The sequence below is a fragment of the Bos javanicus genome, chromosome 4, assembly GCF_032452875.1.
Source record: "Bos javanicus breed banteng chromosome 4, ARS-OSU_banteng_1.0, whole genome shotgun sequence".
NCBI lineage: Eukaryota > Metazoa > Chordata > Mammalia > Artiodactyla > Bovidae > Bos > Bos javanicus.
The window spans coordinates 112798147-112821720 of record NC_083871.1 but is presented as its reverse complement, the minus strand read 5'-3'; the positions used below and the strand labels follow the sequence as shown (position 1 = coordinate 112821720).

At 43.7% G+C, this 23574-nt stretch overlaps 1 protein-coding gene across 8 annotated transcripts in view; it reads left to right on the top strand.

Moving 5' to 3' along the window:
* Positions 1-2661: 2661 nt before the first annotated feature.
* EZH2 (enhancer of zeste 2 polycomb repressive complex 2 subunit) overlaps positions 2662-23574 on the top strand; it is a 57081-nt gene continuing 36168 nt past the window's right edge. For 2 of the 8 annotated variants that reach the window (XM_061415029.1, XM_061415022.1), the window contains exon 1: positions 2811-14294. In XM_061415029.1, the coding sequence (XP_061271013.1) occupies positions 14269-14294 (26 nt within the window). In that variant the 5' untranslated portion in view covers positions 2811-14268. Of the gene's footprint in view, positions 2753-2809; positions 14295-23574 lie in introns of those variants that run through there. The other 6 variants (XM_061415027.1, XM_061415025.1, XM_061415024.1 and 3 more) reach the window with 6 other exon arrangements.

Below are 23574 nucleotides of genomic sequence, written 5' to 3'. Positions count from 1 at the left end.
TGATCCAAAATCATTTCTTGATTCTAAATGCCTTAGCAACTCACATGACAGTTCATGCTATGCTGTGTGTTTGTATATTGCTTCAGTTCAGTCGCTCAGTCGTGTCTGACTCTTTGCAACCCCATGAATCACAGCACGCCAGGCCTCCCTGTCCATCACCAACTCCTGGAGTTCACCCAGACTCACATCCATCGAGTTGGTGATGCCATCCAGCCATCTCATCCTCTGTTGTCTCCTTCTCCTCCCACCTTCAATCTTTCCCAGCATCAGAGTCTTTTCCAATGAGTCAACTCTTCGCATGAGGTGGCCAAAGTACTGGAGTTTCAGCTTTAGCATCATTCCTTCCAAAGAAATCCCAGGGCTGATCTCCTTCAGAATGGACTGGTTGGATCTCCTTGCAGTCCAAGGGACTCTCAAGAGTCTTCTCCAACACCACAGTTCAAAAGCATCAATTCTTTGGCGCTCAGCTTTCTTCACAGTCCAACTCTCACATCCATACATGACCACTGGAAAAGGATTTGCTTATAGTCTCTGCTAATGTAATTTCCTTTATCTTTCTTTAAAAAATGCCCACATTGTTTTAATATGAGGTAAAATCAATAATTTGATAAGTGATTTAGGGATGAAGTTAACTTTTGAGATTTGTAAGCAATGGTTAAGCAATTGTAAATTAGTGGTCTAGATGGAAGTAGTCTAGATGGAAGCCTTGTACCATGGGCTATGAATGTCTGTCCGGTATAAGACAGATGGAATTGTTATATTAGCTTATAATTACATCTCAGATGCATAGGGCTTCCCAGGTGGCTCAGTGGTTAAGAATCCACCTGCCAACGGAGGAGAGGCAGGAGACTCAGGTTCAATCTCTGGGTCGGGAAGATGCACTGGAGAAAGAAACGGCAACCCACTCCAGTATTCTTGCTGGGGAAATCCCACGGATAGCCTGGCCGGCTATAGTCCATAGGGTGGGCAGAATCCAATACGACTGAGCAACTAAGCACACACGCACTCAGATGCATAACTTGCTTTTGCCCTGTTATCATTTATTCATGCTTTTATTTGGGCACATGATTGTTTCCTATCTTTTGATTTCCTCACTCCAGTATTCTTGCCTGGAGAATTCCATGGACAGAGGAGGGCAGCAAGTTACAGTCCATGGGATCTCAGAGTCGGACACCTCTGTGCGACTTTCACTTTCATACTTTAATGTGAGGAACGGAATGGTGATTTAGGAAAGGCGGTAGATTAATGGGTTAAATGACTGCTCCAGTCTCTAAGAACACAAAGCGAGCAACTAGTTATTAAAAATCTTAGTCATTTAAAAATTAAGTAAAATACTGAAAGCATAATTCCGTTAGGCTTTTAACTCGAGCTCATAGGTGACCATCTTCCCCGCCCCGCACGTGAACTCTCAATATGGAATCTCAGTTTATGTGGGTGAGGGGGTTACTTTGCCCTATAGTTGCATCCTATTAAAAAAAATCCGAATAACCTTAACTTCACTGCCAGATAAATCAAAAGGGGCGACTGTATCCTAAGTGGACTAGTACTAACTCCTCTGGGTCGAGACAGGCTCACCCCATGATCTTTTTTAATACCTGAAAAATGCTGGAATCTTAATACTTTGTAGAGAAGTTAGCACGAGGGACATGAACAGCACTCATCCTCGATAAATGATTTTTATCAAGCAAGCCAAGCAAGCTGACACGTGCTTGGCACTACAAACACTGGAAAGGGTCTGAACAAGGCGCTCTGAATGAGAAATTTGAAATAATCGTGACTTCTCTCCAGGGTTTCTAAGGCGATGGGCACTGTGGGATCGACTAGCCAAAGTCCAGTGGGACCCGAGTCGGGCCAAGCGGCCGAGGGGCGGCAGCAGACAAAAGTTGCCGGCAGGGCGCTCCGCTCGGCTCGGGGGACGGCGCATTGGCCACGCCGTTGCTCGGGAGGCTCGCGGCTCCCCGTCCGAGACCAGCCGGGCTGAAGGTGGGGCCGTAGAGGGCGTCTGGCCGGTACACCGGGCGCCGCGGACCCTCGTGTCCGGCGCCTCCCGCCCGCCGGCCGGCCGCCAGGGCCTCCGCTGCGCGCGCGGGGAAAAAGAGCGCGGCGGTTGAAACCGTTACCACCCCCGAGTTTTGAACTGGTTCAAACTTGGCTTTTGGCCCCGCCCCGCCCCTCCGGCCCGGGAACACCGAAGCGGCGGTTCCCGCCAAGCGCCGCGAGCGCGCCGTCCCGCCCTCCGGCCGGTTCCCGCCACCCCGCCCAGCCCGCCTTCCCGCCCGCGATTTGGGGATTCGGGCTCCGGAGGCCCTTCTTCCCCGAACGCCGGCCCCGCCGCCTTCCTGAGAGGCGCCGGGCGTTCGGCGAAAAGAACAAAGAGCCGGCGCGGCGTTTCCACTCAGGCGGCAGCGTCCCTCAGCGCCTGCCCGCCCGCGCGCACGCGCCGCCGGCCCGGCCCGGCCGAGTCCCGCGGGCGCCTCTGCGTGGGGCTGGCTCGGCGCCTCCGAGCCCGGCGGGCCCTGTGATTGGACGGGAGCCCGCCTCGCGTCCCGCCAATCGGGGCGGCGCTTGGTTGGACAGGGGGGGCCAAATAAAAGCGATGGCGATTGGGCTGCCTGGTTTGGCGCTCGGTCCGGGAGCGTCCGACACCCACTGGGACGCAGAAGGCGGTGGAGCCCCGGCGGCGGCGGCGGCGGCGGCGGTGGCGCGCGGGAGCGGCGCGCGGGAGCGGCGCGGGCTGGGGAGCGGGGCGCAGGTAACGCGCCGCTGTCGGGCCGGCGGGCCGGCCGGCCGGCGGGGCTCCAGAGCTCGGCGTGGGGCGGCGGCGGCGGGACATCCCCGCTGCCGCTCAGCCGGTCCGGATAATCCCCCCCTGAGCGGGCTTTCCCGGGGAGCCTCTGGGGCTCGTGGGGGTGAGAAGAGACCTCCCCTCACCCCTCTCGGAAGGGGCTGTGGGTCCGGGCCGACCCGCGCGACCCCCGCGGGCGGGCTGTGTGGGAGCCAGAGAAACCTGAGGCGGGAGCCCGGGCGAGCGCCGAGCGGAGGGTGTGTGTGTGTGTCGGGGTGGGGGGGGTTCCCTCGCGCGCCCGCCCCTCCCGAGTCACCGGGGCCGGGCTAGGGGCGCTCGGGTGCCCGGGGCGGGCCGGCCGCCCGAGCCCCGGTCTCCTTTGTGTGGAGTGGCGCGGCGGCGGGAGCGCCCGGGTGGGACGGGACGCACACAAGTTGATGGGACCTCGGCGCCGAGTGCGCACTCACAGACAAAGGACGGACTGTGTCTCGGGGGAGCTCGGCGCGAGTCAGGGGCAGTGACACCGGGGCCTGACAGCGGGCGGGAGAGGGGGCGTGGGGAGCGGGCGGGCGGGCTCGGCCCCACGCCCCCTCCCCGCGAGCGCGCAGGCTCGGCCCGGGGCCGCGGGGGCCGGGACGGCGCGCGGAGACCGGACTCGGGCGGCCGCGCCTGCTGACATTTCCGCGGAAAGCCGCCCCGTAGCCCCGCGGCCCCGAGCCCCGCTCGGACCAGGCGGTCCCCGGCCGCCTCCGTCTTCTCGGCGGAGCTCTCCGTTAAGTTTGAGGGACGAGTCGCGCTGTTCTCTCCCCCCGCCCCCACCTCCGTGGTTTTGTTCGTTACGGAGGGCTTTCCGTCGAGTTCACGCGTCCTTGTGGGTCCCCCACCCCCATCTCCGCTCCCCCAAAAGTCGGTGCCTCAGGGTCACTTTGTGAAGAACGGGAGGGATCGAGAAGCGCGGTATTTTGGAAAACTTGGTGAACTCACTCCTGGTGAATCCCCACTTTCTGAAGAATCATCATCTTACCAAAAAAAAAAAAAAAAATCAAAACTGTCCATGCTGTTTTGGCCAACTCGTGTGATGCAACTGAGACTGGCGACAGGTGCTAACGAAATCAGCTGTCATTTAGAGGAGAGAGTGTTCCCCAAATCCCTAGGGGATGAACGGGGAAGAGACGGTAGAGTTAGTCCAAAGAAAACGCTTATGCTATATGTGTGTTTGGATGGTATGGTTAGCAATTTCTCATTAATTGGACTTGTTTTCCGTGAACAATAGCTTTGTTGAGTCAGAAAAGACTGGCTGCAGAAATGTTCGTTGCCTAAGAAATCGAACGTGTGCTGTCCGCAGTTAAGCTAAACTTCTTTGTTTGTCGCACAGGATCTGTAAAATTTTAATTCATTTGGAAATAAAGATGTCTTTGGTATTTAAAATTGTTTTAAATGCTGCAGGGTTTGCTTGCTGGGTTTTAAAGGTCGTTATCAGCTTAATTTTGTGGCGTTTCAGTGTCACACAAAAACAACATTTAAAACAACAGTTTAAAAAAGCTTTTAAAAAACACTAATGCTAACACAGGTGAATGTAGTCTATACTTCCAGGGGGGTTTGAGAGCGAGCGGATGGGATCCTAACTCTTAGATCACTAGGGAGCTAGGGGGGTTGGTTGTGGAGTTTATTTTCTATTACTTTTCATGACCATTAGCAAATATTTTATGTTTGGAGATAAAATGTAGAGCAAGTGTGTAATCCTAACTATTGATCATTTTATTTGCAAGAAAACGAAAGTATTCAAGATACATTTTAATTTCCTTTTCCTATTCCCTAAAGTTAGGAATAGATGGGGTTCTAGTCTTAGATATAAAGAATCCTATTATTCTCTTTTTGGAGGTGTGTTAGAGAATGTAATGTTTAAAGTCTCGGAAACACTTAGGAAAATGGCATCTTAAATACTAATTTTTGTGGGAAATGAATGTATTCAAAGGAACGAAATTTAGAAACACTTAGGCACTCTTCTTCTTTGCAGTGTTGTATCTGTTGATCTAATGTGCAACCTTCTATTTTACGGTTTCAAAAAAATGGAGACAAAGAAATGCAGTGTGAGTCTTCATTGCGCATTTTGCAGTTTGACATCACTGAACTGGCACTCCAGGTGCTGTTCCGAAGTATCGTCTACATTTGTATTAGTTGGTGATTACAAAAAGTCCTGCTGGTAATCTTGCCCATTGTTATGAGGTGAGCTAGTTATGCAGATTTTGGCAAAAATTTGAATCTTTTAGGACACAAAATTCCAGTTTTCCCCATCTTGTGTACATTATATTTGATAATTACTATCTCTGTACTTGCCACAAGATTTTGTTTGAAAAGGTTTTGGGGGGAATTGGTTTTAAATTTTTTGTATTTGAATTGAGAGTGTATTTAGTTTAAGTAGCAGTGATAAAAAAAACCACGCTTGTTGATTTAGTGTAGTTAGGCAAAGAAAAAAGCTCAAATTCGTTTATACCAGCTTTGCCTTACATGCATACGTAAAAGTGGTTATCTTTGTGTTGACCACTAAAAATGTGTAGGCAGATTTCCCCAGGTCACATGGAGATTTTCCAGGATATCCTCCATTCTTTGAGCTGGCATGCTCCAGGAGTCTGAATTAGTTTCTGACTTGGCCTAAAGAAGTGATTAAGAAAGTTGATCTGCTTTTTAAAAACTAACAGCAAGGAAAAATCCTATGATGAGCTAATGAATTCTGGAGTCAGTTGGAAATGACTTATGAATCTGCCTTGCAGTCTCTATGTCCATACAAATGAAGAAAACATTTTCTGTGAATGATGAATTCTACGTGGGCAGGTGAAGTGTGCAGTTTGGGGAGAGCAGAAGAGGAACAGCTTATTAAGGTCAGAGAAAGCTTCACCTGCTGGAGGCCTTCCATGTCTCTTCAAGGGCTTCGTTGGTACCTTTACTGTAGCCTGTATCCAGTTGAAATCTCTTGCTGGTGCATCCCTCCTTTTACTCTGAAGTTCCTTGAGGCAGAGGCTCTGTCTTAGTTTTCTTTGTGCACCTGAGTTGCTAGAGAGCAGGGATTAATAGTTGAATGAATAAAGGAAATCCTGAAAATGTAGGGAAATATTTTGACAAAGCAACTTGCAAAACAAGCAGGGTATATTCATGTTGTGAAGAGCTTTGGAAGGTATTTTTCTCCCTGAGTGGCAGTGGTTACAACGAAAAATAATTATCAAGGTGTACAAGTTCCATGGTTTCTCCTAATTATTAACACCCTAAGATACTGAAAATCGGATATACTTTAGATGTAACCGTTGGTTTTCATATTTGGTGTTTCAGGCAGCCAGAGAGAAGCTTGATGGATCATCTGAATATACCTGGCATATAGTATCTGCTTAATTTGTGTTGAAATTGATCGAGTTGTACCGAAATTTAGGGGACGAATACATCTTTTAATCAAAAGGGGTTTAGTTACCATTAATAAGTTCTTGATTGGAATACCTTGAGCTAGGTTTTGAAGCTAAAACTGAAGAAAGTAGTGTAATTACAGATTATTTATTGGGATGCTCTTCATCATTCTTTTAAGATGATAAATGTAGTTGTAAATCCAATAATATCTCAAAAGGCATAGCTGATAAATTTGTAAGATGGTTGCACTGTTTTTGTCTTGCCATTGCACCGCTATGTGGTGCAAAAATATGACAAAATGAAGTGAAAAAAAGACATTAATATTAAAGAGCCTACTGTTTGCCAGATGCTTCATTCGTTTGCTTGGTTTGTTTTTTATTGTGGTAACATTCACATCAGATGCTTTGTTTTTAATTCTTGTGAAAACCACCTTGTGCTCATCAGCAGAGGTTTGGATAAAGGAAACGTTGTATATATACGATGACATACAATGGAGTGTTCAACTATTGAAGGAATGACATACTGGCACATACAATAACAGGTGAAACTTGCAAATGGTGTGCTAAGGAGAATAAGCCAGACACACAAGGAAACAATTCTATGATTCCATTTATAGGAGGTAGCTAGAACAGGCAAATTCACAGAGACAGAAGGTAGGACAAGGGGTTATCAGAGGCTGAGGGGAGAGGGGAATGGGAAGTTAGTGTTTAATTGGGACAGAGCTGCTATTTGGAAGGTGAAAAAAGCTCTGGACATGGAAGGTCAGTGTTTTGAATGTGTTTAATGCGGCTGAATTGTGTGCTTAAAAATGGTTGAAATGGTAAATTTTATGTGTATTTTACAGTTAAAAGAACTTTAACAACAGCAGCACACTCTGCAAACATTTACAGATAAGTAAGCTTTGGTGTAGAGGGTTAAGAATTTGCCCAGGATTATCAGCTAGGAATTTGCAGGCAGGATCCAAACTTAGATTCTCTTTGGCTCCTGTTATCAGCTTCATGTTATCTACTTGTCTTCTCGATGATTGAAGACAATCATGGCTTCCAAGAAGAATGAGTTTATTTGAATCAATCAGAAAATTATATTTAAAAGTAGATAAATTGTAGTTCAGACTGAACTGAACTGAATTGTAGTTTTATGGGATCTGATGTCCCAGACTAACTAAAAGATGTCTTTGTGGATTTTTTTTTCAGCCAGAATTCTAATAGAGTGCACTCTGTGGGGAGGACAGGAGAGCTTTGAGTGTGGTCTTTGGAGCCATATAACTTGGGTGCCCTGTCACATTGTCCTTGAAGTCTAAGTTCCCTGTCTGTAAATTGGTGTCTTAATGATAAGCATTCATTCCATAAGGTTGTGGAGAGGATTAAATAAATGAATACACGTGAAGCCCTTAGAACTACACCTGGCACAAATTGTTTAATAAGTGAGTCTTAGTAACTGTGCCAGTATTATTTTTTAAAGACTAGATGTACTTTCTCGTTCATGGAACTAAACACTTCCCAAACTTAAATATCTGTATATAAAGAAAATGCCACATATGATTTATCTGTTTACTTCTAATTGTCTACTGTTTAAAAAAACAGACCTTATGTATTCAATTTAAAATACATAATTTAGATGTTTATCAAGTGAACATTTCTTGACCCCCTGTAACCCCATTCCGTCTCCCTTAACAGTTTGCTGTATATTCATCCCAAACTTTCCAGTGTATTCACGCGAATATATTGGTTTGGCCAAAAAGTTCCTTCAGCTTTAAGAGTGAAAATAAAGACACATTTTTCCATTTTCATCAAGGACTTTTTTGAACAATGTATTCACCATTTTGTTCTACTGCCTTTTGCTATTTTTCAGGCAGCTTCATAGTTCTGTTTCCCCAAATCTTTTTATCTTTTTGAATAAAGAACTGTTCTAGGTGCCTTTTATTGTCTTCCAGGGAATTGAAATTTTTTCCCTTAAGAGAATTCTGTGAAGACCGAAATAAATGGAAATCCAAAGGTGTAATGTCTGATGAATAATGGTGGATGAATCAGAACTTCCCACCCAAGCTGTAACAGTTTTTGCCTGGTCATCAAAGAAACATGTGGTCTTGGGTTATCCTGACGGAAGATTATGGTTTGCTGTTGACTAATTCCAGACGCTTTTTGTGGAATGCTGCTTTCAGTTGGTTTGATTAGGAGCAGTGGGTGTGTGTGTGCTTAGTCCTTAAGTGGTGTCAGACTCTTTCCGACCCTGTGGACTGTAGCCCATGAGGCTCCTCTGTCCATGGAATTTTTCAGGCAGGAATACTGGAGTGGGTGGCCATTTCCTCCTCCAAGGGATCTTCCCGACCCAGGGATCGAAGTTGATTCTCCTGCATCTCCTGCTTTGGCAGGTGATTACCACTGAGCCACCTGGAAAGCCAATTGGGAGCAGTACTTGTTGGAGTTATTCAGTTGCTTTTCTGAAAGAAGCTCATGATAGAGGACTCCTTCCAATCCCACCATATACACAACTTCACCCTTTTTGGATGAAGATCGGCCTTTGGTGTGGTTAGTGGTGGTTCATTTTGCTTGCCCCATGATCTCTTCTGTTCCACATTATTGTATAGTATCCACTTTTCATCCCCCGTCACAATTTGTTTTAAAAATGGAACGTTTTCATTATGTTTCAGTAGAGAATTGCATATGGAAATACAGTAAAGAAGGGCCTCCCCTCCCCCTTAAGTGGAACCCAAACATCAAAGCGATTAACATAACCAAGCTGGTGCAGATGATTTTCAGGGCTTGATTTGGGTATTTTGAGAATTTTGACTATCTCTCGAGTGGTATAACATTGATCCTTCTCAGTTAACATCTCGATTTGATCACTGTCAACTTCATCTGGTCTACCAGACAGTAGAGCATTGTCCATCGAGAAATCTCTAGCATGAAACTTCGAAAATACCTTTTGATATGTTCAGTCAGTCACAGCACCATCTCCATACACTGCACAAATCTGTTTTTGTGTTTCAGTTGTGTTTTTGCCTTTTCTTGAAGTAATAAAGCAAAGTTTGTTGAAAATATTCCTTTTTTCTTCCATCTTCAGTATTAAAATGGCTACATAAAAATTCACCAATTTTGGGACTTCCCTGGCTCTTCAGTGGTTGAGACTTTTTCCTTCCAGTGCAGAGGATGCAGGTTCAATCCCTGGTCTGGGAGCTAAGATCCTACATGCCTCAGGGGCCAAAAAAACCAAATCATAAAACAGAAGCAATATTGTAACAAATTCAATAAAGACTTTAAAAAATGGTCCACACAAAAACATCTTTTATTAAAAAAATTGACCAGTTTTGATAAGTTTTTTTAAATGCACACTGATATGAGAGCTGTCACAGTACAATCTAACAAAATTGTTTCGAAAGAAGTTAAGAACAACTAAGCACACTGCTAGAGCCAGAACGGACTTTTTGGTCAATGTGATATATTTATACATGTATTTATGTATTTTACACAAGCAGGATTATTTTGATATAAAACAATTATTTTAGGTCAGTACAGAGGTCTGTTTCATTTTAAAAAGCTGGTATTTCTTTAAAGCTTGCTCTGTAGTTGACACGGTTATAAGTGCTTTCATTTATTTTACACGGACACTGTAATAACAAGAGGTGAAGGGATTATGTTACTAGTTAAGTGGTAGGTTACCGATTTGAATTTAGGTATTTGGGCTTCAAAGCCCTGATTTCTCAGCCTGGGGGTGTATGTGTGCGCGCTTGTTTTTTGTTTTCGTAAGGCCCTGTGAGCTACCAATGATTTTAGCATTTCTTAAAAGAGTTGTAAAACAACAACAAAACCCCGCAAAGAATATGCAAGGCGACTGGCTGTGTTCTGCCAAGCCTCAAGTGCTTAACCACGTGGCTCCTTGCAGAAATGTACTGCCCTTTGCTCCAGGTTCTCAGGCTGTTGTTGGGTGGAATACTCCTTGTACCGGCTTCTGTGTCGTCAGGCGATGAACCGGCTCTCTGTGTGGGTGCTGTGCTTGCCCTCTGAGGGGGGAGCATCCTTACGGAGCTTTGAACTTCTGCATGACAGCTTTCTAGAGGAAGAGCCGATGGTTCAAGATTATGCACGTTTCAGGTTTTAATAGCTGTTGCCCTGTTTTCTACAGAGGTGTCCGTTTTTGGGGGGTACAGAATCAGCTTTACTGAAGTGTAATTTATATACATTGGGATCCACCCATGTGGAGGGTATAGTTGGAAGAGTTTTGCCAGCTGTAAGCATCTGTGTGACTGTCACTTCAGTCACGATGTAACCTTGCTGCCATTGCAGAGCTCTTCACGCTCCTTTCCCATCATTCTCTCAGCTGCTGATCCGATTTCTCCTGTTCCGGAGTTTCATGTGAATAGAATTACGCAGGATATACTCTTCTGTGACTGGCTTCTTTGATCCAGCATGTTCTCGAGGTTTATCTGTGTTGTTGCTTGTTTCAGGAGTCACTATTTCTCAGTAGTAGTCACTGTGTGAACATCTTATGCTTTTTTTTCACTTCACTAGCTGATCGGGTTGGTCCCTTTTGGCTTTTGTTATAGTAAATCCTCTGTGACCATTTGGGCAATCTTTTTGTGGATGGATCTTTTCCTTTCTCTTGGGTGGACTTGTAGTTGGATTGTGGGGTCACTTGGTAAATACTGATTTAGCTTCATGAGAAACTGCCAGGCCATCTCCACAAGCGATTGTGCCATCCTGCGTGGAGTCAGGGTGGTGTCTGCCTGGGACCTGTGGTTCTGCTGTCTTCACCAATGTCCCGTGTTGCTGTTGCTTAAGTCACGGGCATCTAATGAGTGCTGAGTGTCCTTTTGTGGTTTTGATGTATATTTCCCAAGTGTTCATGGTGCTGGATATCTTTTCACATGCTTATGGGCCATTTGTGTGTACTTTTCTGTCAAACCTTTTGCCCATTTTAAAAATTGGTGTTTCTGTATTCTGGGTACACTGTCTCTGTCAGATGTCTGTATTGGAAACGTTTTCTCTTTAATGTTTTCCAATTTTTTCTCCAAATTTTCCTCTTTGATTTTGTGTATTTTTGACAATATATAGATCAAGTTAAGTAATAACGCTAGAAGCATAATTGTTTAAATTCAGTAAAATTGTGTGAAAACAAATTTGTTCTTAATTCACAAGTCATTTAGTTCTTGGTATAACACAATGTCATGTTTGTAGAAACAGGAACATGAAAAGGATATTATTTATCTTGAGGTGTTAGGTATGTGAGTTATGTGGCATGGAGAATTTTAAAATTTGAAAGTGATAATATTTAATAATTCTTTAAATTTTCATTTGGAGTAGTTTGGACCTTTTCATTTTTTAGTGAATTAAAAATTTGCTTTCATTTTCTTCAGAGGGTAAATGGGGATATTAAAAGTGACTTTGATCTTAGAATCTGGTTATGTAGAAGTGATAATAAAATTGTCAAGCTTGGTCTACCTGTTTTGATAGTGAAGTAGTTTTTGTTGTTATATAATCAAATGGTTTTTCAGATTATATATACTTGATTTGTTCACTGCTTTATTTCTGCAAAGTATCAGTTCTTTTGCTCAACACCTGATTTACTCGCACAGTAATTTTTAGTTTTTCTTCAGGGTACAAAAATAATGTCTTTTTGACACTTTTTTAAAGCTTACTAGAAACATCTTGAAATGCTATGTATGAATTGAGTGTGCATAAATGCAACAGAGGGATAAAGACCATCCTGAGATGGTCTCCTCTTTAATGAAGGAAACAAACAGCGCCAGGGCTCCTGCTGGGTGTTGTACACCTCTGCAGGTGGGTTGTCTTCCATGGCCGTCGATTCCATGAGAAACTCCCGAAGCGAGTGTTCCAGGCTATCTCGGAAACAGCCTAAGCTTTCTCAACTAGTCACACAGTGAACTAGCTGTTTGTTCAAGAGTTTTCTTGTCCTTCTCCCCTGTTGAGCTCAGCTGGTCGTCTTCCTGGTCTCCAAGAAGCCTCATGTGGAGTCTGTGGTCTGTCCTCTTTCTGGAATCCCTTCCGTACCGTTGTAGCATCTCAAGCTGCTGTTCAGCCTTTCTCTCCCTCTCCTCTTCACTCAAAGCTCTGGTCTACTCATCTGCATGGTAGAGGTTAGAAAAAAGTCTTGTACATAGCAGATAGAAATAACATTTTGTGAAATTGATTTAGGACCAATAAAATTGAAAACTTCGGCCTCTCTTCTTTAGCAGCAACTCAGTAAGTAATTATTTAAATAGCACCCTACCCTTTAAAGCAGAGCCTTCAGAAGTCTGTCTCAAAAGTGAGTTTTGTTTGTCTTTACTGTGTATATCACCCAGTGAACTTTGCTACCTGCTGTCAGGTACTGTTATGCAGCTTTAATTTATGTATCTAATAAACTCTTGATTAAAGTTAGCTTGAGAAACATGGAAATAAGTGAGGAATATAAAGTAATGATTCTTCAAATTTATCTCAGGATGGTCTTTATCTCTCTGTTGCATTTATGCACACTAAATTTATACATAGCATGTCAAGATGTTTCTAGTAAGCTTTAAAAAAGTGTCAGAAAGACAGAACATCATGACTGTTTTATCCATTTTAGTGCCTTGGCTTTTGATACTAAAGACCAAGTGCTTTGTAAGCAAAACACAAAAAATGACAAAAGCCTAGTTGATTTTCTTTAAGCATTGAAAGAATCTTGATCATCATTAAAGCAGCTCTTGTATGTTTTTGATGCTGGCACCTGTAGTGAAGTTTCACTATATGCTGTTCACAGGTGTGTGAGTAGCTCTCGTGTGCTTCCAAGTCATGGAACTAGCTATGGTTTACTTCAGGCCTGCTCTGTGCCTGATATACATGCAGCTGTAAACCAACCATTTTACTTTTGAAATTTGTTGAAAGTCATACATTATAATTATTCTAAAAAAAAATACAGCATTTGCTGAATGAGAATATAGTTATCTGTTCTTTGAATATTCTAAAAGATTCTATTAGGATGAACTTACCCACTCCAGTATTCTTGCCTGGAGAATCCCAGGGACAGAGGAGCCTAATGGGCTGCCGTCTATGGGGTGGCACAGAGTTGGACATGACTGAAGCGACTTAGCAGCAGCAGCAGCATCGATCATCTTTTAACAGTATGATGATCATCTAAAAGTAGTTGTGTTTCCTTGGCAAGTAGCTTTCATGGATCTCCACTGCTAAGTGACTGAGATGAGCAAACAAACTGAGCAGGTTGTGATTATTGGGGATTTACCATGTACCTTTTTTCATAGATAAAGAAATAGGAACTTGGTAGAGGTAAGTAACTTGCCTGAATTCATACAACCAGGAGGACAGAGGTCCCTTCGAGGATAGGATTTTGCTGTTTCTAGGCTTCTTAGCTCAAATACTGAGATGCTAGGTGCTTCGCTTCTGTAGGCACTTATGTCTGTTTCTCTGGAGACTGAGAAATACTGGACTTGAGTTCATATTACCTTCACAGGTGATTGTGATGCTTCCTAGCTGGCATTTGAGTTCTGTGCACTTCTCCCATTCCTAAAACATCTAATGCTAATTATAAGCTGGTTCCCTGGTAGCTCAGAGGGTAAAGAACCTGCCTACAGTGCAGGAGACCTAGGTTCGATTCCTGGGTCAGGAAGATCCCCTGGAGGAGGGCATGGCAACCCACTGCAGTATTCTTGCCTGGAGAATCCCCATGGACAGAGGAGCCAGGTGGGTTACAGTTCATGGGGTCGTAAAGAGTTGGATCCGACTGAGTGACTAAGCACAGCACATGATGTTATAGTAATAAAATAATTAAATAGACAATATAGTTTGGTAACACATATTAGAAATATCATTGGTTATAAATAATAGTTGAAGGGTTAGGCATTTTCTAGTACTTCAGCAGTATATTTATATTTATCATAAACCTTAAGTATAGGAAAGTCATGAAAAGACTTAGAGCTCATCATGACCCCTATCTCCTTTACTTCCATGTTGGCACGAAACCACTACTTTTCTAAGCAAGAGAATGAATTTCAAGGTGGAGATGAGCCCCAGGAGTTTCTGAAGGGTCTCTGAGGAGTCTTGTCCACAAGCTAAAGAAATGGCACTGACAGACATGTTTATCCCCTTGTGGTGGACATGAACCCCAGTGCTGAAATCTCCAGGTAAGGGTTACTTGATTGTAGAACGCCTGGAAATTCTGAGAGTCTGTAAATACTTGGGGATTAGTAGTTTGAACTGCCAAGTCCATTTTATGATACTGTCTTCAAATATAGAGGAAACTGGGGGACTTGCCTGGCGTTCCAGTGGTTAAGGCTCTGTGCTTCCATTGCAGGGGACACAGGTTCGATCCCTGGTCAGGGAACTAAGACCCTACCTGCTGTGTGGTGCAGCCAAAAAAAAAAAAAAAAAATATATATATATATATATATAAAGAGAGAGAGAGAGAGAGAGGGAATTTTGTTTGGGGATTAAGACATAGAGTCACTGTCTCAGGTAACAATAGTATGTTGGCAGAATCGCCCATGGAGAGTTTCTAGGAAGGTATTGTATCGCAGAAACCTCTTCAGGCCCCAGAGCAGCCCGTTTTCCTCCAGTGTGCGCACAGACCACCGTTCTTTGAGCACAGTTGCTGGTTTGCACGGGGGGCTCGTGCTGTGTTGGAAGCGCTGGCAGCCGCGCACCTGACTGGTGGCAGGGCCTTGCAGCGCCGGCCGGGGTGGCAGCATCCTGTCACCCACCCAGTGCTCACCGGGGTGACTTACCCAACGTGGGCGTCTCTGAGAACTTTCCCCAATGTGTGTTGGTAAACAGGCACTGGATGTTGGGTTATTTGAGATATAATTTAGAGCCGACTTCTCTAAGGAAGTATCAAAAGGAGTTTTGCAGACACGAGTATCCCACGTCCCGTCCTTGAGTTACGGGGAGCTATGTGTCAGTTTTAGGTTCTGGTGCGTCAGTTTTTGTTGTTTCCTCTCCCACAGTGTCTCGGTAGACTGAGTAGTGCCTAACAGAAGAGAGGATTTTAGCTCATAAAAACAGGTTTTGTACAGTTTTCAAAGAAAACTTCACCCTCTCGATGTCAGTTTAGCTAATCAATCTGTTTTATCTGTTGTCCCAGCAAACTGTTTAAGACCTTTATGATAGTTCAGTTTTCCACTTGGTGTAAATTTATATGCCATTTCTTTTCTAAGACATGTCTGTGAATGGATAGGATTTTCGAATAACACAGGAATGCTGGTCTGTAGACTCCGGGGTTTAGTTTACTCTTCCGCTGAAAGGAAGATGATCTGACTTTTGTAGAAAATACATTACTGCAGAGTCTACTCACTTTTGCTGAAACAATCCAGTTAATGTTTTCTATCATTCACCTAAGATTGCTAAATTACTGTAGTTTTCCTGTGCCTTTTTAGCTGGGCTCAAACCAGGGCTACAAATGTGATCTGGATTTTAATTTCTCTTATCACTAGTCATGGCAGATTTGTTTCCTAAAAACTTATTGATACAAATGCCGTTCACACTACTTTTCACCTGTAGTTGTATGTACTAGTGATCGTGTGTACTATGATCTGCTGAAGTTTAGGCACTAAGGAGCCTGTTGTATCTTGCAAACTTGTGTCTCTTGCCGTGTTAGGCACTTTCAGAATGTTTTATAAATTGATTTTGACTGGTGGATAGTACCTCTATTCCTGGCTTTCCCAAGTCCTTCAAAATGAAGTTTCAGAAATTTCTTTTTCGTAAATTTTCACAAGTCTTTTGGGAGGACTGTTTGGATGCAGCAGTAGTGAGTTTGTGTTATTTTTGTTACTTTTTTCTCTCTTTTAAATAAAAACAGGCATGCTGGAAAGTGAAAAGGGACAAGATATTTACTTTTATCTTTCTCTTACGTGGGTAGGGCAAAGTGTGAGTGACTGGGGAGTTGGTCAGAAGGGTAGGGTTGTTTGGGGGAAGCTAAGTAGGGGATTAGAAGAGAGACAGTGACCAGGGATGATACCTTCCTGTGAGGGTGAAGGGTAAGACAGATGGATGAAAGCAAGAAATTTTTAAGACAAATTTTGTTAACGTTAATCCCTTAATTTGGCACAGATGTATGGCAGCCTTTCTTTTGAATTCTATAGTTGACAGTTACAGCGAAGTATCCCTCGTTAAATATTTTTAACATAGATTTCAAAGTTTTTATTCATTTATTATTGGCAGTGCTGGGTCGTCGTTAGTTGTGGCAAGCGGGGGCTACGCTTGCCGTGGTGCAGAGGCTTCTCTCATTTTGGAGCATGGGCTCCAGGGCGTGTGGGCTCAGTAGTTGTGGCACGTGGACTTAGCTGCCCCATGCGTGGCATGTGCGATCTTCCTGGACTCTAGGGATCAAACCTGTGTCCCCTGTATTGACAGGCAGATTCTTGACCAGAGTCACCAGGGAAGCTCTCACAGAGATGTTTTGTTTGCCTTTTTTTTAATTGCAAAAATGGTGATTTCTAGGCTTTCATTCTTACAAACTTATCTTTTAGGAAATATAATTTGAATACATGCCAGCTCCAGGCTCTCTGTTAGGCAAATGAAAAGCTGGGGTACTGTTGTGATTTCTGATTCATGTGGTGTCTGGATATACTTGTTCTCCAAGTGTGCTCTGTGGGCCGCAGGGAGTGGGACTTCCCAGGTGGTCCGGGGGATGAGACACTGTCCTCCCAATGCACGGGGTCAGGGAACCAGATCCCACATGCAGCAACTAAGACCTTGATCCAGCCAAATAGATACTTGTAAAAACCAATTTTGGTAATAATTTAAGATGTTACGTGTTGACGGCTGCTCCAGGGGCAGAAAAGCGGTGGTAGACAAGGATTGTTGGCATGCAGCACTTGGGAGTTTTAAAAAAATGTTTTTTTGAGAATGTCCTCGATGAAGTGAAAACAGTTGCTAATTTTATATACTCTTGGTCCTGAGTGCACACATCTTAATATTCTGTGCTACAGGATAGGAATGTGCATACAGGGCTTCGACGCTGCCGGAGTCCAACGGTCTCTGGGAGCCGCACTTATGTGATGGAGTTCCAGGCTGCACCAGCTGCTTTTTTCACGCGGAGCCATTTTCACTTGAAAGAGGGGTTGACAGACCGTGATTATTCCAGCTTGGGTATGGGGCAGACGTTTTCAACAAAGTGAGCCTGTCACTTGACGGAGAACAACTGACCGTTATTTGTTGCCAGTGGCAATGTTTGAGTTTTTGAGCAAAAATTAGAATTTTTAGAAAACTTGGTATCTGTCATGGTGAGGTTGACAGCTTTTCCAATAAATACTTAAAGACTTTTCTGATGACATCAGTGGATTTAACAAATAATGATTTTTTGAAATATGTGAACTTATGGAAAATTTGCATAACTCAGTGGACCAGTGTTTTTCAAATCGAGGAAATGATATTATAAAGTCACGCATGGGTTAAAGATGCAGTCAAAGGAGACAGACCAATGAATTTTAATGTAGCAGAGTAGGAACGTTTATTGATACAATTTTAGATTCCTCATTGCAACTAATCTTTTAAGCAACAACCGCTGCTTACTGAAGGATAGAGGTTGTCTTGAGGAAAAGCAGCTATGAGGTGAATCACAAGCTGCTCTAGTCACTTTTCTCTTAAAACAGTTCTGGAGTAATGTCCTAGCATGAGATTGCCCATGAGCTCAGAAGCCATGCAGACGCCCTTCCCTGCTGTAGCTCAGATATTTGTTTGGGAAGGGATTTTCTTCAACCAAAACAGCATGTTGGAGCAGATTGAATACAGAAGCAGATATGGGAATCCAGCTGTCTTCTGTTAAGACAGATATTTAAAGAACTGGCAAAAATGTAAAACAGTACCCTTCATTAATTTTTTAAAAAAGGAAAATAGTTTTTTAAAAATAAAATGTGTTATATTAACATTTTATAATAACATTACATGTTATTAATATGTGACAGACTTGCTGCTGTTGTTTTTTAAATAAATGTTTTAAAACTTTCTCAGTTTTAAATTTCTAATATGAAAAATATCAGTAGCTACACCCTATATAAACTCAAGGGGCCCTAAGACCCTTTCAGCTTATGAGTGGTATCATGTTTTCTGTGAACATTCTGCCCGCTCTTTGTGCTGGTTGACTGCTATGTGAGTAATTAATGTCTCAGTCTGGACCTACGTTCAGATTCTTAGTGGTTGCAGTGGCTAACTTAGGGCTTCTTTTTTTTTTTTTTTAATTTTTTAAAATTTTATTTTATTTTATTTTTAAACTTTACAATATTGTATTAGTTTTGCCAAATATCGAAATGAATCCGCCACAGGTATACCCGCGTTCCCCATCCTGAACCCTCCTCCCTCCTCCCTCCCCTACCCTTCCTCTGGGTTTTCCCAGTGCACCAGCCCCACGCATCCAGTACCGTGCATCGAACCTGGATTGGCGACTCGTTTCATACATGATATTATACATGTTTCAATGCTATTCTCCCAAATCTCCCCACCGTCTCCCTCTCCCACAGAGTCCATAAGACTGATCTATACATTGGTGTCTCTTTTGCTGTCTCGTACACAGGGTTATTGTTACCATCTTTCTAAATTCCATATATATGTGTTAGTATACTGTATTGGTGTTTTTCTTTCTGGCTTACTTCACTCTGTATAATAGGTTCCAGTTTTATCCATCTCATTAGAACAGATTCAAATGTATTCTTTTTAATGGCTGAGTAATACTCCATTGTGTATATGTACCATAGCTTTCTTATCCATTCATCTGCTGATGGACATCTAGGTTGCTTCCATGTCCTGGCTATTTTCTTTTGCTCAGTTTTTTCTCTGCATGAGTGCATCAGGTTTTTCAATGTTAGAATGTCTCTTGCTGTCTTTCTTCTCCATCCACACTACTACCAACCCAGTCAGAAGTTCTTATCACTTTATTCCTAAATTACTTCAGTAACCCAGTTTCTAATACATTTTTCAAACTTGAATGTTGAATGCAACTGTTGGGTTGACTTTAGTTTTATTTATATGCTCCCTAAAAATGTACAGATATAAACATCTTATGGTATAACCAAAGCAAATTGACAGATTAAATACAGACAGTCCAATCAGCAACACATAGTTAATGATGGCTGTTTTGTTAACATGAATAGCCAATCTATTTCTTTAATTTGGCTTAATACTAACAAAGAGAGCATGTATGTGTTATAAAATGCTGTTAACTTTCAGTCTTTGTTGAGGATAATTGACCTAGTGGTTAACCTGAGCTGTGACACCTAGCAATCCTTGAATGCCAGCTTTAATGCCAGTTGGAAATTCTGTAAAGCTGTGTTGATCACTGGAGCATTGTGGAGTTACTGTAACCTGCTTTGGATAGATACTGAATCAGGTATTTTTGGAGTCTTTACTAGAAAATATTAGTGCATATTTTGAGTGGGTTGGTGGGAACAATACAAGTTGGTGAGCTCTCTGTGTCCTGTGGGCTTGCACCCCGCACAGGGTGCTGAGAGCCTCCAGCAGGTTCCTTTGTTTGCTCACCCTAACAGACCTGGCTCACCTTACTTTCCTGTTTGGTTGTTGTTTTTTTCCACAGCCCTCAATACCATCTTACATACTAAACATTTTTCTTTGTTTTTGATTTGTTTCCATCCCAGTAGACTAAGTTCTGTAAGGTCATAGATTTTTGTCTGTTATTTATTTCTGAGCCTTCCGTTCCTACAAGGGTACCTAGAATGTGCTAGATGTTCAGTAAATATTGAATGACTCGGTGAGTGTATATTAGCACTTTTCTATTAAAACCCCAAACTCAGATGCTCTTTTCTGTGATCGGTGTTTACTGCTGTCTCCCAGCTGGGTCAGAACACAACTAGTTGTACACAACACCTGAATTGTATAGAACTGTTTGATTTCTTTGGTCAGTATGTGTATAATCAGTGGAACAATTACTTTCCTTGGTTCAGAGTCTGTATTTTTATTAATATAACCTATAATATAGCCTATAGCCTGTATTATCTTTTTAAGTAGACACCATCTTATAAGCTCATATGGAGATTCCCCCCACCCTTATATTACTCAAGTGATGTCTGAGTTTTTAAATAGTAGAATTAGATGTGGGAATTTCCCCCTCAAATTCCATCTGTGTATATTTTTTGTTTTTTCCTATTTAACATTTTACATAGCATTTTAATTTGTAATATATTTCTGTTTTGTTTATCACTTTAAGAAGTAGGTGCCTGCTTTTAAAATGAAAGCCTTTAGGTTGTTGTGTAACTTAATTTTCTTCTTTAAAAAAGAAACTTTATTTTGGAATAATTTTAGATTTCTGTAATCATGGTATATTTGTCAAAAATTAAGAAACCGTTATTATATTACTGTTAACTAACCTGGAGACTCTCTCTGGATATCCCCAGGTTTCCTACTTAGTTCTTACTCTGCTACAGGACACCAGGTTGCATTCGGCTGTCTCCTTAGTCTCTTCCGATCAGTGACAGTTTCTCAGTCTTTCTCTGTTATCATAACCTTACTTGTCGGTCCTGTGTTTGGTGGAAATATCCTTCAGTTTGGGTTGATACATTTTTAAGCAACAACTGAAGTGACAGGTTGTGAGGTTTGAGGGGAAGATACGAGTTGTATGTGGCAGGTGTCATGGGGTGCAAGCAGAGAGTGAGCTAATAACCCTGATGGGGGTGTTGCTGGTTTCTGCATTGGACCCCGCCCACTGCGATTTTGGAATTGCGTGTAAGGAAGACTTGCCCCTCCTCCCCCATTTACTTATTTATGCTTTCACTTCCTTCTCTCAGACTCATGGATACTTGTTAGTTTGGTTGTAATACTGTTGTGATTTTGTTTGCTGCTAAAACCCCTGCAGCTCTGGCCCCTGGGAGTCCTTCGGTCTGGTTCCTGCCTTTCCTCCTCAGAGCATTCCCTTCCTTTCTGCTGCAGGCTTTCCTCCTGGTTTCCTGGTCCCAGCCCCCCAACGGCCATCTCCTCGGAGCCCAACTTCTTGTGCCGGCGAATGGGATTCAGGGGAAGAAGACGTGGGGTCCTGTGGCTGGGCTCTGCGGCCTGGGAAAGGCCTGGCCCGCCGGCTCACCCGGGGATGCTCTGCGTCTTTCTGAGTTTCCGCGGCCGTCCCTGATTCTGGTCCGTCTCCGCCTCTTCCTTGTTTGGCCCTGGCTCCCCAGGAGAAAACTGAGCTAGAGGACAGTGCTTCTGCCCAGTTCTTTTCATCCTCAGCCTCCTTCTGTCCGGTCGAAACACAGATTTCCACAGTTTCCTAGGTGGGCTCCTTTAGCCTACCTGTTTCCGTGGGCTTATCTCCTGAGGTTTCAATTCTCTTGGATTCGCTGTGTGGGCTGCATTCCTTCCTGAGATCCCTGGAATCCTGTTCTGTTCTTATTTACTTGCCTACAGCCTCCCATGTGAGAAAGTGACTTTTCACACCCATCTGTCATCTTGACTTTTTCTCTGGGTGTCCTATCCTCCTCTCCCTCACCTGCGGGTGATGGTGGCGGGACCTCCCTGGTGCCGCGCCTGCTCTGATGGGCACTGGGCGGTGCCTGACCTGAGCGGGCTTCTCAGGACAGCTCTGTGACCTGGACGCTCCTCAGGGTGTGAGGACAGGGAGGCACCAAGAGATGTGGGAACCTGGCCAGGTTCTCACACATCTCGTTCTGGGAGAACTGGGTCCAGCCCAGGGAGACTGGCTTTGCAGGCCGTGCGCGCACCTCTGTTTAAGTTGTGGGTGGAATGTGGAGAGTATGCTGCCCACGTCGGTGCCCCGCGCCCCTAACCAGCGCTGTTACTCACCAGGGCACCCTTCTGCGCAGCTGGGGCGGGGGTGACATGTAGTGGTGTCTGCTCGTTTTCATGAACCCACCGAATTGGGGCCCAGGCAGCAGCCCCACGCGCGTGCCTCCCTGTACGCCTTGCTCCCAGTCTCCTTCTCGTAGGGGTGTTTTCTGTGAAGCTCCTCAGGCGTAAGACCTACTTTCCTTTGGTAAATTTTTATGTCTTACCAAAAGTTAACATCTATAAGTCTCTCTAGTTCTCCTAATCCTAACCTACAAAATCTTATTTACCATTAATTTACTTTTGAGTTTATTGAAACAGTGGTTTTTAACTTAAAAAGATAAATAAAATTGGTAAGTGAGATTTTGAGCTGCCCTCAAAAGTGTTTTAAATATAAAAGCACTATTGAAGATTGGTGATTTTTCCAACTTGGCAGTTTTCTTTAGGGGAGGACTTTGAGAGCATTGCAGTCGTAGTACTTAAATGTTGTTGAGTTTGGATTTCACCTTCCTCAGTCGGGTCTTCAGTTAGGAGTCAACGTTAAGGCAATTAGTTGAGAAGGATAAGTAGTACACGTAATTTATAATTTTCTTTAGACAAGTAGAAGCACAGCTCAGGTGAGTGGATGGCAAATGACTTGATGCGGCGAATCCTTTAGGAATGAGAAATAAAGAAGGGCATCACGGGCACTGAAAATGCCTAGGGAACCTGTTTTCTTTCTTTTTTTTTAATTCCTCAGTCATCCTCAGCTGAGTAAGAAGGAGCAGGAATGTCACCTTAGGTAATAAAGGCCCCTCACAAGTGGCCGAGGGCTGGACCTGATAGACAGGAATGAGAGTCCTGGGCTGTGTGGCCCAGTCGCGGCAGGTGGAGGTGTGTGTGGGTGTCTAAACCGGAGGGCAGGGGCGGAGTAGGTCTGCTCCTGGGGCTGCTGCTTATGGACCCTGAGGACATGGGGCCGGAACCTGTCTTCTGTTCATTCATCACAGTCCTAAGAATATACCTCAGGTCCCTTCTGTGTCTCCTGTGGCAGAAAGCCTAATCCAAAACAATTGAGGTTTGGTTGATTCATAAAATAGACTCTGAACTATGTGTAATCTTACTTTAATCTGTATATTTGTAGTCCTGACAGGCTGTACGACATTGTATTAAGGTGTGGATGGTCCCTTGCCATACCCTGGTTTGTCTTTTGAATTAAAGCATATAACTGTTGTTTCGGTTTCATTGTATATAGGTGGACTTGAGCTATATCTGCTTTGAATAAGAGAAGCTATTTTATTTTCTGGGATAAAAATGATATTTCGTGTCATTTCATCTGTGAGACTAAACAGATCTTTTGAGTGAGACATTTAAAAACTGAATTTCTCACACATCCCCATCCATTTAGGAGCAAGTCATTTTAATGAAAGTTCCTTTCTGCCGATCCACGAGTACTCCGAGCGCTATCTTAGTTCTCACTGGGCTGAGATGTGGTGGGAAGGAGTCAGAAGGACTCATTTGTCTGCTTTCAGGGCGGGAAGGGGCTGGGGGAGCTCGAATTTGAAGGCTTGAAGGCTTCTGCCTGCTGGGCCTAGAGGTGGGTGGGCCTGCGGGGTTGGGTGTCTGCAGCCAGCTAGCTGTGGGGGGCACTGGTACCCGGTTTGTTGTTTGGATGAGGTCTCTCAGGCAGGAGCAGCTTCCTTA